Genomic DNA, 15,427 nt, shown 5'->3' on the forward strand with positions numbered 1-15,427 from the left:
CCATAAAGATGTTATTTCCGGACTGTTTTATGTGCGTCCTCGATCTGAAGGACGCCTACTACCACGTCCCGATTTTGCCAGATCATCAACGGTTTCTAAAAGTAGCTGTACAATTCGGCAGGCACGTAAGGCATTTTCAGTTCGCAGCTCTTCCCTTTGGCATTTCCATGGCGCCGAGAGTCTTCACAAAAATCATTCTGGAGGTCACAGCGCACTTGAGGGAAAGAGATATTTTGGTCATCCCTTATCTGGACGACTTCTTAGTAGTGGGCAGATCAAGTCAACTCTGTGCTCTAGCCCTGGCGGACGTCATGGCCAGTCTAAGACGCCTAGGTTGGCTGTTAAATCTGGAGAAGTCAAGGCTGGAACCAAAGAGGGTTCAGTCTTTCCTGGGTCTCATTCTGGACTCAGAAAACCAAACCTGTCTTCTGCCAGAGGAAAAGAAACTGAAGATCAGATCCCTAACATCTCAGGTTGTCAGCAATCCGACCATGACCCTGAGGAGTGCAATGTCTCTGTTGGGTACAATGACGTCTTGCATCCCGGTGGTTCAGTGGGCCCAGCACCATTCCAGATGTCTTCAACAGGAGATTCTGGCAGCGGACAGGCGGCTCAAAGGTCGCCTGAATGGGAAAATATCTCTTCCAGATGTTGTGATCAACTCCCTGGACTGGTGGACATCTCCGGTCAACCTATCTTTGGGGGTTCCTTGGACCTTCCAGGTGTCGGATACAATTACAAAAGACGCAAGTGCGGAAGGTTGGGGAGCTCACCTAAGGGATCGTTCTGTACAAGGCCTCTGGTCGGGCAGCGAGACAAGTCTCTCTTCCAACATGAAAGAGCTGTTGGCAGCCAGAAACACGCTAAAAGAATTCAGTTCTGTTCTTCAGGGTCCTCACGTCAGGATAATGTCAGACAACAGATCAACAGTCGCCTACATCAATCATCAGGGGGGTACCAGGTCTCTCCCTCTGATGTTAATAGCAGATCAGATCTTCAGGTTTGCCGAGAGTCGGCTGGTTACGCTCTCGGCACTGCATATAAAAGGGGAAGAGAACATAAAGGCCGATTTCTTGAGTCGTCACATCTTGAAACAAGGAGAGTGGGAGTTGAATCCAGCCGTTTTTCAGCAGATTGTGGATCGGTGGGGACAGCCCCAGATAGATCTGTTTGCAAACAGACACAATCGGAAGACTGAAACCTTTTGCTCCCTGAATCCAAAAGAGGGGGCGTTTGCGGTGGACGCGCTGCAGATTCAGTGGGATTTCACTCTAGCTTATGCCTTTCCCCCTTTAGTACTGATCCCTACTATCCTGAGGAAGATCCGAGAGGAACGGGCGAGGGTTATATTGATCGCCCCGTTCTGGCCCAAGAGACCATGGTTCACTTGGATGAAGAGAATGTCCCAAGCAGATCCATGGGTTCTTCCGGACATCCCGGATCTCCTCAGGCAGGGCCCAGTCTGTCATCCCCAAAGAGCGGGCCTGCATTTGACGGCTTGGATTTTGAGAGGTCGCTATTGACGCAAAGGGGGTTTTCTCCGGATCTTGTTACTACCCTTCTAGCAAGTAGAAAGCCGATAACAACTAGAATCTATGGTAGAACCTGGGCTAAGTTCTTGTCTACCTCGGGTCAGTCTGCCAAAGGGAGGATTCCTATTGAGGCCATACTAGAATTCCTCCAGAAGGGGTTAAACATGGGACTAGCCACCAGTACTCTTAAGGTACAGGTATCGGCTCTGGGGGCACTGTATAATTATGACTTGGCAGCAAATAGATGGATCATTAGATTTATTAAAGCCTGTCATAGATCCAGACCTATTCCTGTTCCAAGAATGCCTCCTTGGGACCTTAATTTAGTTCTGGAAGCATTAACCAAACCTCCCTTCGAGCCCTTAGAGAAGGTTTCAGAAAAAATCTTAACTTTAAAGACTGCGCTATTGGTGGCCCTGACATCAGCTCGTAGAGTCAGTGACTTACACGCACTATCCGTTAACCATCCATTCACTCAAGTATGTATGGATAGAGTAATCTTAAGACCAGACCTGGCCTATCTTCCAAAGGTAGCCTCCAAGTTCCATAGGACGCAAGTAATCACTCTCCCTTCCTTCTATCCTAATCCTAGGGATTCTGAGGAACATAAGCTTCACACCTTAGATGTTAAGAGGGTGTTAGTCCAGTATTTGGAAGTGACAAAAGCCTGGAGAAAGAGTGACGCTTTATTTATATCCTTTCAGGGGGCTAGGAAAGGACTTAAGGTTACAAGGGGGACCATAGCTAGATGGGTCAGGGATACTATTACCTTAGCCTACTCTTCTAGCAATCTGCCGGTTCCTGAGAACCTGAAGGCCCATTCCACCAGAGCGGTAGCTGCTTCCTGGGCTGAGAAGGCGGATGTGCCCATCGACATTATATGTAAGGCGGCAACTTGGTCATCCCCCGCTACATTTTACAAACATTACCGTCTTGACCTTTCCTCTTCTACTGATCTGTCCTTTGGTAGAAGGGTGTTGCAAGCGGTGATCCCTCCCTCTGGTATTTGATCTCTATAAATCTCTCAGGTGGTGCTGTCATGGGAGAAGGAGAAAAGATCCTAGTTACTTACCGGTAACGGGATTTTACAGAGCCCATGACAGCACCCTATTAATTCCCTCCCCTTTATCACTGTGGTGTGCACTTTTTTTAAGGTGTTTAGTACATATGTTGAGGTGGTGGTTATGTATTAACCTGTCTTCGGAGGCCCTCTCATGCTCTGAAACAAAACTGATGCGGAGGAGAGGTACCGCCTTTTTATTCAGTAGGTTCCTGTCCTTGGTGGGCGGATACCCTCTCTCAGGTGGTGCTGTCATGGGCTCTGTAAAATCCCGTTACCGGTAAGTAACTAGGATCTTTCCACTGGTCTAATGTCCATTCCTTGTGTTCTTTAGCCCAAACAAGTCTCTTCTGCTTGTTGCCTGTCCTTAGCAGTGGTTTCCTAGCAGCTATTTTACCATGAAGGCCTGCTGCACAAAGTCTCCTCTTAACAGTTGTTGTAGAGATGTCTGCTGCTAGAACTCTGTGTGGCATTGACCTGGTCTCTAATCTGAGATGCTGTTAACCTGCGATTTCTGAGGCTAGTGACTCGAATAAACTTATCCTCAGAAGCAGAGGTGACTCTTGGTCTTCCTTTCCTGGGGTGGTCCTCATGTGAGCCAGTTTCTTTGTAGCGCTTGATGGTTTTTGCAACTGCACTTGGGGACACTTTCAAAGTTTTCCCAATTTTTCAGACTGACTGACCTTCATTTCTTAAAGTAATGATGGCCACTCGTTTTTCTTTACTTAGCTGCTTTTTTCTTGCCATAATACAAATTCTAACAGTCTATTCTGTAGGACTATCAGCTGTGTATCCACCTGACTTCTGCACAACACAACTGATGGTTCCAACCCCATTTATAAGGCAAGAAATCCCACTTATTAAACCTGACAGGGCACACCTATGAAGTGAAAACCATTTCCGGTGACTACCTCTTGAAGCTCATGAAGAGAATGCCAAGAGAGTGCAAAGCAGTCATCAAAGCAAAAGGTGGCTACTTTGAAGAACCTAGAATATAAGACATATTTTCAGTTGTTTCACACTTTTTTGTTAAGTATATAATTCCACATGTGTTAATTCATAGTTCTGATGCCTTCAGTGTGAATGTACAATTTTCATAGTCAGGAAAATACAGAAAAATCTTTAAACGAGAAGGTGTCCAAACTTTTGGTCTGTACTGTGTGTGTGTATATATATATATGTATATATGTGTGTGTGTATGTATGTATGTATATGTATATATATATGTATATGTATATATATATATATATATATATATATATATATATATATATATATATATATATATATATATATATATATATATAAATAAATTTCATTCGTACCTATATATTTCATTCATACATATACAGCTCTGGAAAAAATGAAGAGACCACTGAACAGTTTTCTATTGGAAAGCATGGCAAGACGCTTGAAAGCTGTGATTTAAGAATCATGGTTAGTCCACCAAATATTGATTTCTGAACTGTTCCGGAGTTAAAACATGAGTAATTTGAGGTCTGAGAGCACTGTTTCTTTTTTAGTATTTTGACGCTTTATCATTTGCTGCAAATAAATACAAAATTTTTAGCTTTGCATTTTGGAGACATGTTGTCAGTAGTTTATAGACTAAAACAACAATATACATTTTACTCAAAAATATACCTATAAAGAGAAAAACTGAAAATTTTGCAGTGGTCTCTTAATTTTTGCCAGAGATACATACGTATGCATGTATGTATGTGCTTATCACTAAATTAGAAGATCATCAAAAAGTTAATTTAGTTCAGTGCTTCAATCTAAAAAGTGAAACTCATATATTATATAGAGTCATAACAGAGTGATCTATTTCAAGTGTTTTATTTCTATTAATGTTGATGATTATGGATTACAGCCAATGGAAACAAGAAAGTCATTATCTCAGTAAATTAGAATAATTAAAAATAAACACCTGCAAAGACTTCCTACGCATTTAAAAAGGTCCCTTAGTCTGTTTAAGTAGGCTCCACAGTCATGGGGAATACGGCTGACTTGACAGATGTCCAGAAGGCAGTCATTGACACACTCCACAAGGAGGGTAAGCCATAAAAGGTCATTGCTAAAGAAGCTGGCTGTTCAGAGTGCTGTATCCAAGCATAATAATGGAAAGTTGAGTGGAAGGAAAAAGTGTGGTACGAAAAGGTGCACAAGCAACCGGGATAACCGCAGCCTTGAAAGGATTGTTAAGAAAAGGCCATTGAAACATTTGGGGGAGATTCACAAGGAGTGGACTGCTGCTGGAGTCATTGCATCAAGAGACACCACACACAGACGTATCCAGGACATGGGCTACAAATGTCACATTCCTTGTGTCAAGCCACTCATAACCAATAGACAACGCCAGAATCGTCTTACCTGGGCCAAGGAGAAAAAGACCTGGACTGTTACTCAGTGGTCCAAGGTGTTGTTTTCAGATGAAAGTACATTTTGCATTTCATTTGGAAATCAGGGTCCCAGAGTCTGGAGGAAGAGTGGAGAGGCGACAATCCAAGCTGCTTGAGGTCTAGTGTGAAGTTTCCACAATCAGGGATGGTTTGGGGAGCCATGTCATCTGCTGGTGTAGGTCCACTGTGTTTTATCAAGACCAAAGTCAGTGCAGCCGTCTACCAGGAAATTTTAGAGCACTTCATGCTTCCCTCGGCCGACAAGCTTTTTGGAGGTGGAAATTTCATTCTCCAGCAGGACTTGGCACCTGTCCACACTGCCAAAAGTACCAATACTTGGTTTAAAAACAACAGTATCACTGTGCTTCATTGGCCAGCAAACTCACTTGACAATACCCCATAGATTCTCTATAGGGTTAAGGTCAAGAGGAAGATGAGATACACCAGACCCAACAATGCAGATGAGCTGAAGGCTGCTATCAAAGCAACCTGGGCTTCCATAACACCTCCGCAGTGCCACAGGCTGATTGCCTCCATGCCACGCCACATTGATGCAGTAATTGATGCAAATGGAGCCCTGGCTAAGTATTGAGTGCATTTACTGAACATATATTTCAGTAGGTCAAGCTGTTGTTATAAAGTATTCTAATTTACGGAGACAGTGACTTTTGCGTTTTCATTGGATGTAAGCCATAATCATCAACATTAACAGAAATAAACACTTGAAATAGATCACTCTGTTTGTAATGACTCTATATAATGAGTTTCACTTTTTGTATTGAAGAACTGAAATAAATAAACTTTTTGTTGATATTCTAATATTGTGAGAAGCACCTGTATGTATGCATTGCAATGGTTTATAACTGACAGTTCTACTCTGACACAAGTTCTGCACTGGCACAAGTTGGTTAGATCATGCACTGCACATGATCTCATGAACTTGCAAGACCGGATTTCATCATAACAACATCAGGTTGTGGCAACTATCAGGCCCTCGCAATGACGTTGCATGGGCACTGATCGGAATGCAGAGTGAGCCCTCTCTGATATCGATCACAGCATTTGGGGGGTTAACCTGCGGGCACTGCTCCTGGCAGTGAGTGCCGGGTGTCAGCTGTGATATCACTATGGTGCTCTCAGATTGCACAGCAAAACCTGCTGACAGATTACCCAAGCAGGAAGATAAAAATAAATAAAAAGCCAAAGCTTCTCGAAAATGGCTTAAACTGTAATATTAATGTGGCACCCCAGGGGTCTGGTTTTCCACAGTAACAGCAATGTTATGTCTGAGAGCAGGTGGGAGGTCTCTTGGTCAGGGATCCTATGCATGCCACACCTCCTGCCCAGTCCTGGGAGGGGAAGAACTTCCCCTATATAAACCTAGGGCTGAGGCAGGGTGAGTGAGTAGAGAAGAAGCAGAGGAAAGAAGCAAATATAGGAACAAAACAACAGGAGCTCTGTGGGAGCAGTGTTACAAGGAGTCAGGGGCTGGCAGCTGCAGAGCTCGCCCTGACTGAGAAGTGATCACCGGAGTCCGAGGCTGTGGGGACTAACTCCTATCCAGCAGCAGAAACCGACCGGCAGGGGATTGCAGGTCCTCTGGCCCAGAAACCCGAAGGCCCCGAGTCACCGGCCATACGGGTGAGCACCACACGGTACACTCAGGGACGTGGGCTACTTATACCTGCCTCTAGCAAGGTAGCCAGAAGAGTATCGTTAGTTTGGGAGGCCTACAACTCCGCCTGGCCAGGGGAGATCCCATCTGCTCAAGGACTGACCAGGCCCCAATCGCTAGCCAGTACTCCGGGAGGGTCTATCTTTGTGACCAGTAAAGACCCTGAACTACACAGTACCGTCTCCGAGTGGTTCCTGCTACCCCCATCATCCACGTCGGCTGCCCTGAGGCCATACCCCTCCCGTTGGGGGTTATACTATCACGCTGCACAATCCTACCACCGGCCTCAGCGGTCTGCCCTGCAGCAGCAGCTCCCTGGCTGCACTCAACGGGTGGCGTAGTCGTCCAACATCTACCGCTAAAACAGCGCCACTTAGTCTGACTCCCTGGGCACGGACCGGATCACCGCCACGAGACTACAACCCTCAACAGATCCGGCACCGGGTAAGCTCCCGCGTGCGCAACGCAGCGCGACACAGGCCCAGGGGCGCGTCATTAATATCAAGTCAGAATCTGGCTCTAAATTGATCTATAAATGAGTTGGCCAGGTCGGTTATCTGTGGCTACTGGAAGAAGCCCTGAGAACCACTTCTCACCATCTACTTTTCTTGTGACTAGTCGTTCTAATGCAACAACTTCATTGTGGTATGACGCACATGTGACATTGTGCCAAGCTGGCTAATCTAAAGAGCCGTAGGTGGGAGGGGGGTTCCTCGACGCTTTTCCATTAGGTACAGATTACTGACCTAGCCGCTGAATTAGGTCCTAAGAATCAATTCACACCAACGTTCTTGCAAAAGACAATGAAGAACCTTGTATTTTCAGGCTAAGTGCCCACGATGCAGAAATGCTTTATATTTTTTACGCTTCTCCCTGGCAGGAAAAACGCATGCGGATTTTAAATGCGGTTTTCCCGCCAGGTAGAAGCGTTTGTGAAGCGTCTTTGCATGCATTTCTGCATGCGGGTTATCAAGCGCTTTTCCAAGCGATTTTAGCATCACTTGGAAAAGTGCTTGACAACTTGTTCACACTATATAAATCCATGCAACCGGCATGGATTTATAGTAGTGTGACCAAGTTAGTTAAAAAAAAGAATAAGAATGGTGAAAAATAAAAAAAATAAAGTTTATACTCACCTTCTAATGTCTTCCTGGTGTTTTGTCTGCTCCGTCCGGTGTCTTGCACTGCTTGCGGGGGTGTGAAGGACCTGCGGTGACGTCATTGAGCCATGTGATGGGTCACATGACTCAGTGACGTCATGGCAGGTCCTTCACATCAACGCGAACATTGCAAGACACCGGACGGAGCAGACAAAACACCAGGAAGACATCAGAAGGTGAGTATAAACTTTATTTTTTATTTTAAATTCTTTTTTTTACAGTTTCTATGGTACCCAGGTCTGGATGAGAGTCTCCTCTTCTCCAGACTTGGGTACCATCCGCACATTGAACCGTGTGATATCCGCATGTGCAAATGCAGTGATGCGGATGTCACGTGGTCCAATGCAAGTCAATGGCGGCGATTACGCAACATGGGCATTGAAAGTGCGGCTCGTCATTGGGGTCCATGGGGGACGGATTACCAAGTGTTTCCCAAGCATTTATGCTGCGGAAATTCCGCAGCATAAACGCTTGTAAAACGCTTGTAAAACGCTACGTGGGCACCCACTGTGAAGAAGTTAAACAGTTTTGTACAGAAAAATGCTAATAATCTGCAGCGCTCACATGTGCAAAATTGTCAGAGACCTATAAACACATACACAATACTAGAAATGCTGCCGGAAACCATTCTAATCTAAACTGATCTAAAGGTGGTGAGTGGTTTAACATTCAATTATTTTGCTGTATTATAATGCTAATGACTAGAAATGTTTCCTGTAGTTCAGAAAAAAAAAATCTACTTTTCTTATATTTTAGACTTCCACCCGTCCACTGTAAACCCTGGATTTCCCAGAAATGCCAGCACTAATGACCCTGAAGTAAAGAAAGCAATGAGGATAACAGTCTATGCCTTTAATAACATGTCCAATGATGTCTATCTTTCCAAAGAATTAGAAATCCAAAAAGCCATGATTCAGGTGTGAACTGTGTAACATTACTTGTGTAGATACACACTCTGTCCCTGATTACTATCTTCAGCATGTAAATTGTATATTTATTTATTTTTTTACAGATTGTGAAAGGTATCAGATATATGCTAAGTGCAAAGTTGGCAAGAACAGTCTGTAAAAAGAACACCGAATACAATTTGGACAAATGTGACTTTCAAAAAGGGAGTATGAAAAGAGTAAGAAACTTCTATATTATTATGGCTTTATATAGTAATATTTACCGTTTCTGCCTTGTTCTTATTGAAAATGTAATTTTAATAGCGCACAAGATAAGAAACAGCCTTTCTTGACGAATGCCAAGGTGCTTTACACTACTCTATTAGCTTGGCGTCAATTCAGATTTAGACTGGACAGTTTTTTCTAGACTAGATACTAGGGATACAATCTTAGGATATGTTCACATGAAGAAAGTACCAAAGTGGCAGAAGCCGCATTACTACAATAGAGCAAACCTGCAATTAAATTGTTAATAATGTTATGGGAAAGGTTCACATCTGGCATGACACTGAGATTAGTCATTGGTGTACAGTCATACCCAAAAATTTGAGACTAAAAAAAAAAAAAGACCATGAATAAGGTTTACCGCTGAAACGCCTAAATCCATCCAGCTGCCCATTTTATTTTTCTGACCAGTCGTGGGTGTTTTTAATGGTGACAGAAGTAAAGTTTTATACATTTACCTGGAATGATGTCTCATCGCTGGATTCTTTCCCCTTTGTGTACATGAAGCTGTTGCTCTGACACCATCCGTGCGGGTTCATCCAGTCCTGGAACAGCATCCTCTCCCAGTGTGGTGAGCTAACTGGCTTTTTCTAGAAGGAAAAAAGTTGTTGCTTCAGTTTTATAGTAGGAATTTAACTCTAGAGTGTTATGAAGAGTGATCAGATGAATTGGAAAAAAAATGTGTCATTCCTTGCCATGTAAATTAATCACAAAACCCAAATTTCCCTGAATTTCAGCTCTGTCACAAAATGGCCTGTTTACAAAATTTCAGTGATCTTCTTATAGGCTCAGGAGAAAGTGTTAACAAGGACAAGGCATCTGATATCACTCTGTAATGCTAATCAAATTATGGGAGCAGACTGTTGCTTTAAAAAGGGGCAGGTGCATAAAATCATTGTCTTCTTCTGTTAAACATGGGAGCCTCCAAGGAAACACATGCAGTCATCATTGTTTTGCATCAAAAGCGCTGTACAGGCTAGGACATTGCTGCTTATAACATTGCCCCAGATCAACCATTTATCAGATAGTCAAGGACTTCAAAAAGAGGTTAAAATGCTATGAAGAAGGCTTCTGGGCCCCCACGGAAGTCCAGCGTGTGCCTGGACAATCTCATAAAGAGGATTCAACTATGGGATTGTTCAAAACATGGGCAAAGATTGTTCAAGAATGGCATCAGGCAGGTGTATGCATGCACAGTGAGGCAAAGGCTTTTGAAGGGTGGCCTAGTATCAAGAAGGGCAGCAAAGAATCCACTTCTCGCCAAGAAAAACATCAAGTTCAGTATGCCATTTTGCAGGAAGTACAGGGAGTGGACTGTATTGGATTTGAGGAATGGGGTAAAGTTATTTTCTCTGATGAAGACCCCTTCAGACATAAGAATGACTGTTTTGAGAAGAAAAGGTGAATGCCACCATGAGTCCTGTGTCATGCCAACAGTAAAGTGTCCTGAGACCACTATCAGTATGGGGTTGCTTTCATCCAAAGAAGTCGACTTTCTCACAATTTTGCAAGCAGGGGACAATGATGAGAGATTCTTTCAGCACCCGGTGCTTGGGAACAGCTCTAACTGTACCTCTGATTCCCAGGCGCTGGTACGTGTGATACTGATGACACACGGATGTTATCTGTGTGTCATCAGTATGCACGCGTGTGGGGCTTTTTGTGGAGTGCAGAAAAACTGATATGTCAGCGTGTTTTGCGCACAGACAAATGGTCACCCATTCATTTGAATGGTTCTACGTGTGTGTGTCTCCAGCACATTTGCAAACTGTGACCACACTTACTGGAGACACGGACGTGTGAAAGAGGCCTGAAAGTTGCATGAGAAACATACTATGATGTTATATGCACTGACTTTTTCTGTTTTTCTCTTCTTTAGGTGTTCACCTGTTATTCTGAGGTGTGGAAAATCAGCTGGTTGAACTTTGAAAAACTGTCAGTCCTAGAATGCAGTCCGGATCTAGCAACACACAGAACACGAGACTAAAGCAACTTCCTATAGGGCTGGATATCTGCTGAGTACAGATACTACCGAATGGGAGAAATGTAAAAAGAAAACTGTAAATTAAATAACTAAATAAATATTGTTGAAAAGCGTTCATATCTACACAAGTGAAGAAGACACATCCACGTCACCAAAAATGTATTTTAGGATTCAATGGGTTTAACACTGATACGCACCTGCATTTCTCAAGCTAAGATTTACTGACAATAGCACCCAACATCACAGACTATTCAGTGTATTTATCTTTATAAGAAAATAAATAGATCTTATGGTGATTTAAAAATGAAACGTGTGTTCTGAATGCATACAATATGCATTTTTTTTTCAATTTAAAGGAAACACGGAATCCTGTATCAGACACTGGTTTTATGATTTCAGCAATGTGTGTTTGACTCTGAATTGCAGTGGCATTTCAGAAAAGGACATAATTTAAAAGCTGCTGGAGACTAAGCTGCACAGGAGACTAGTCAGGAAGGTAGGTCCCCGCTCCATCCCGCTGCCAGTGACTGACTGGTCTCTCCCTATACATGCACATAGAGCAGCAAGGGAGAAGCCGCTGACTCGGTCCATTTGACTCGGTCCCCAGCAGCTATTTAAAGTATTTTTCTCCGAAACATTGCAGTATTTAGCCCCATCACGACATATCATGTATATTTGTCAGATGCTGTGTCCCTAACTTTGATGCGGGCTCTCACGTTGAGCCCGCATCTTTCCCCGCACATAAGGGCCCATGATGGCTGACTAATTTAGCCATCAACAGCCGCATGCTGTTAAATTCCACTGTCAATCTCTGACAACAGCAGTTAACATGCACCGACAGGGGTGCATGTCATTCTGCACTCCCATCGGCGCCCACATGACGTGATTGCAGGGTGTTTATGGGTTGCCATGACAGCTGGGGGTCTGCTGAAGCACTGCTATGTATAGTACAAGCAATCATACGATTGTAGCTTCAAGTGCCCGAAGGGTACTATTAAATACAGTCCCAAATAGTTTTTTTAAAACTATGAAAAAAAAAAAAAAAAACACAAGTTAAAATAAATAAATAAATCAACTTAAAAAATACACATTTTTGGTATCGCTGCGTTCAGAAATGTCCGTTCTATCAAAATATGCAATAAATTAACCCGATCGGTAAACAGCATAACGGAAAAAAAAATAAAACTCAAGAATTATGTATTTTTTTTGCCTCATTAACAGTGCAATAATGTGCAACAAAAGGCGATCAAAACATCATATGTACTCCAAAAAACAAGCCCTCACACAAACCCATATCCCAAAAAATGAAACCTCTACGGGAAAATGGAGACACAAGGAAAGAAAAAAATATATAAAATTTTGGCGTCTGCGTACTCGTACTGACCTGGAGAATCATGTTGCCAGGTCAGTTTTACAAAAAAAAAAAAAAATTGTGGAATTGCACTTTTTTTTTGCAATTTCACAACACTTGCATTTTTTTCCCGTTTTCAAGTACAATATACAGTAAAATAAATGGTATTGTTCAAAAGTGCAACTCGTCTCACAAAAAATAAGCCCTGATATTGCTATATTGATGGAAAAATAAAAAAGTTATGGCTCTTGGAAGAAGGGGTGGAAAAATAACGGAAAATCGACCAGGGTGAAGGGGTTAAAGAGAACCTGTCAACAGGATTATGCTCAGTAAACTACAGGCATTGTCATGTTGGAGCTGTTACACCGATTAAAATAATACCTGCGGAGAAAAAATAAACTGTTTTGTGGTTCTTGTGTAATCTTTGAAGTTTTCATTTAATCATATGTTCGTGCTTTGGGGTGGGCCTGTGGGCGGGTCTTTTTTTGGTGCTTTGGCCTCATTGTCATCATTCTGGGCTTAAATGACAGGTGACTTAACCTTCAGTGATCGGCCTTCAATTTTAAATATCGCGCCTGCTCAGTCGGTATAGTGGTCTTAAAAAAACGATTGGTCGTCAACAAAATAGTGCCGGAGGCGCATGTGCGGTAACATTTATTGGCAAGCAATGCTCTCAATCTGCGCATGCGCCACCCATTGTGTTCAGAGGACCAGTGCAGGAGCGCACACAAGAAGAGGCTGTCATTGCTGCTGCACCTAGGAGCGCACACAGGATTGCTCCCAACATATTTGATATTACTAGTGTTAAAATAAGTTCAACCTCACTGTGCCACCAATGTATTAAACTATGAGTATTAATTTTCTGGCTGACTACCTAGTTAGATAGGGATAGTATATGTACATACATAGGGATATTGAATATAGATCTTATCAGACAGCAAATAGCATTGTAAAGGCAGTTAGTGAAGATGTAGATAATTTGAGAGGAAATCCAGTTTCCTGTAGGTTAGTTAGGTCTATTTACTTAATCTGTTCCCTATGGTCTTGTTGCTCTCAGACTGGCATTTAAATGGTTGTTTGTGTGCCAAGAATGGAGGCCATATCAGATAGCAAGTTCTGAAGGTGAGCAAGGATTAAGTGGCAGAAGGATTCCAGATCTCGGGCAAGGGCGCCCAACAAAGCCTAAGAGGAGGACGGGTTCCTTATCTCAGGCTGGGAGACCTAAAGCAAGGACAAAGCTGAAGGAAGGATTCCTATACTAGACAAGAAGCTAGAGTGCCACATTACTGGGACACAAGTTCTCCTACGGGGAACTGAAGATACGGTGGCACAGGAAGGAGCATGTGGCCCTCATCAAATGAACATTGATAGTAGAAGTGAGGAGTCATACCGACGCACTCCAGCCAGTGAGGCCCTCACAAATCAACTGGGAGTTGAGACTAGCTGTGAGGTACCGTAGTGACCCTTGTGGTCCTCACACGTATAATGTGAAGCTATGTGTGCTGAAAATACACTCCGTAAAGAAGCCAAGAAGAACGTGTGGGGTTTTGCTTGTATAACACACTGGGCATTCTTCAAACCCTCGTGCACCACTCCAGGGTGGAGTACTAACTGCATCACCATTGACGCTACATTTGGAGATGCCACAATAAAGTAATAATGTCAGAATTTAATAAAGTAAACATTTATTTACATAAAATAAGCAAAACTTTATCTTGATGCCTCAAGGATCTGTTTTGCTTCTGGAATAAGAATCAATAATCTTTACAGAAAAAAAAATAGTTTGAGAAATGGGAAGAAATAGCTAGTGAGAAAAAAAGCTTGTTAAACAATTGTGCAAAATTACACCTGGGTTAACTGCATTGTGCTACATCCTCTTTCTCAAAGACGCAGAGGGCAATTTTCCTGGATAGCTAATAATGACAATAATGCCTGCTTCAAACGTCGGCTTTTTGTGTGTTCTATCCGTGGTTTTCACAGAACATGTATCCATTATAAACTATAGTGATGTTCACATGTCCGTGTGTCCTCAAAAACATCAGGGAGATATGTCAATTTTTGATCCAAGCAGTGATGAAAAAATGACACTGGTCAAACACTGGTCTGTTTTTACGCATGAGAAACCTGAATACAGCAGGCGGAGAGAACAAGAAACAAATAGTTGTTTTCAATAGTTTATTACAAAGTGGTGGTTTAAGGGATTGTCTGGCCTTAAGGTACAAGTCTGCAGTCACTGTGAGGATTCTCCGGCGCCGGGAGCATTATGCACGTGACCGCAAGTATGTGATTTGCATACATACAATCATGTACCGTCTACACATGTGCAGCCTCGCTCTATACAAGTGGCCATACAATTCCACTCAGAATGTGGCCAGAAGTATGCAAATCGCATATTTGCGGACACATGACCACCCGCTCCCAGTGCGCTGTTAGGATTCACAAGTCTGCAGACTTGTACCCTAAGGCCAGACAATCCCATTAATTTGATAAATTGTGGAGGCCTCAAATTGTGCACCAACACAGCATACCTAACCAGGGAAAGCTGCAACAGTAATTTTGCTTTCCCCTCCCCACCCTCATTGAGGCTGTCATCACTAAACCATACTTTTGTTTGATGACAAAGAATTGACACCTACTGATGGAAAATTCTGCTCATTTAAAAAGGTCAATATGGCCAGATTCACACATTTGTGTTTGGTTTTCTGATTACGGACTGTGACACTCAGACCAGCCACAGGTCCCATGATGTGAAATCAACCGCCTCGTAGCCATTTATGAAGCTGTTGAGTCAGGAAATCTGCGGTTGGCTAATACATAGCGAAATACTGATGTATGAATCTGGCCTAATAAGGATGATGAAATTGTGTCAATTTAGAAATTTTTAGGAATTCAAAGAACTGACGAATTAAAACAATTTTGCGTTTACACATTGCAGAAGATGGCATCAGGTTGATAAGGAGCTTATAATCTCAGGTGGGCTATCCCATAATGCCTTGTAGCTATCACCTTACATCATAGCAGGAACTATCGTAGCCCTATATAAAAGCAGAAGCAGAAAAATGCAGCAGCCATTTTCTGGTGACTCTGATTA

At 42.9% G+C, this 15,427-nt stretch overlaps 1 protein-coding gene across 1 annotated transcript in view; it reads left to right on the forward strand.

Moving 5' to 3' along the window:
• Window positions 1-12,720, forward strand: part of CST7 (cystatin F) — a 54,741-nt gene extending 42,021 nt beyond the window's left edge. The window contains exons 3-5 of the mRNA XM_073673372.1: window positions 8,586-8,746; window positions 8,842-8,955; window positions 10,881-12,720. Of these exons, the coding sequence (XP_073529473.1) occupies window positions 8,586-8,746; window positions 8,842-8,955; window positions 10,881-10,988 (383 nt within the window). The 3' untranslated portion in view covers window positions 10,989-12,720. The remainder of the gene's footprint in view (window positions 1-8,585; window positions 8,747-8,841; window positions 8,956-10,880) is intronic.
• Window positions 12,721-15,427: the final 2,707 nt, after the last annotated feature.

Source organism: Phyllobates terribilis, unplaced genomic scaffold (assembly GCF_046119375.1).
Source record: "Phyllobates terribilis strain yellow unplaced genomic scaffold, ASM4611937v1 Scaffold_3__8_contigs__length_932513732, whole genome shotgun sequence".
NCBI classification, from domain to species: Eukaryota; Metazoa; Chordata; class Amphibia; order Anura; family Dendrobatidae; genus Phyllobates; species Phyllobates terribilis.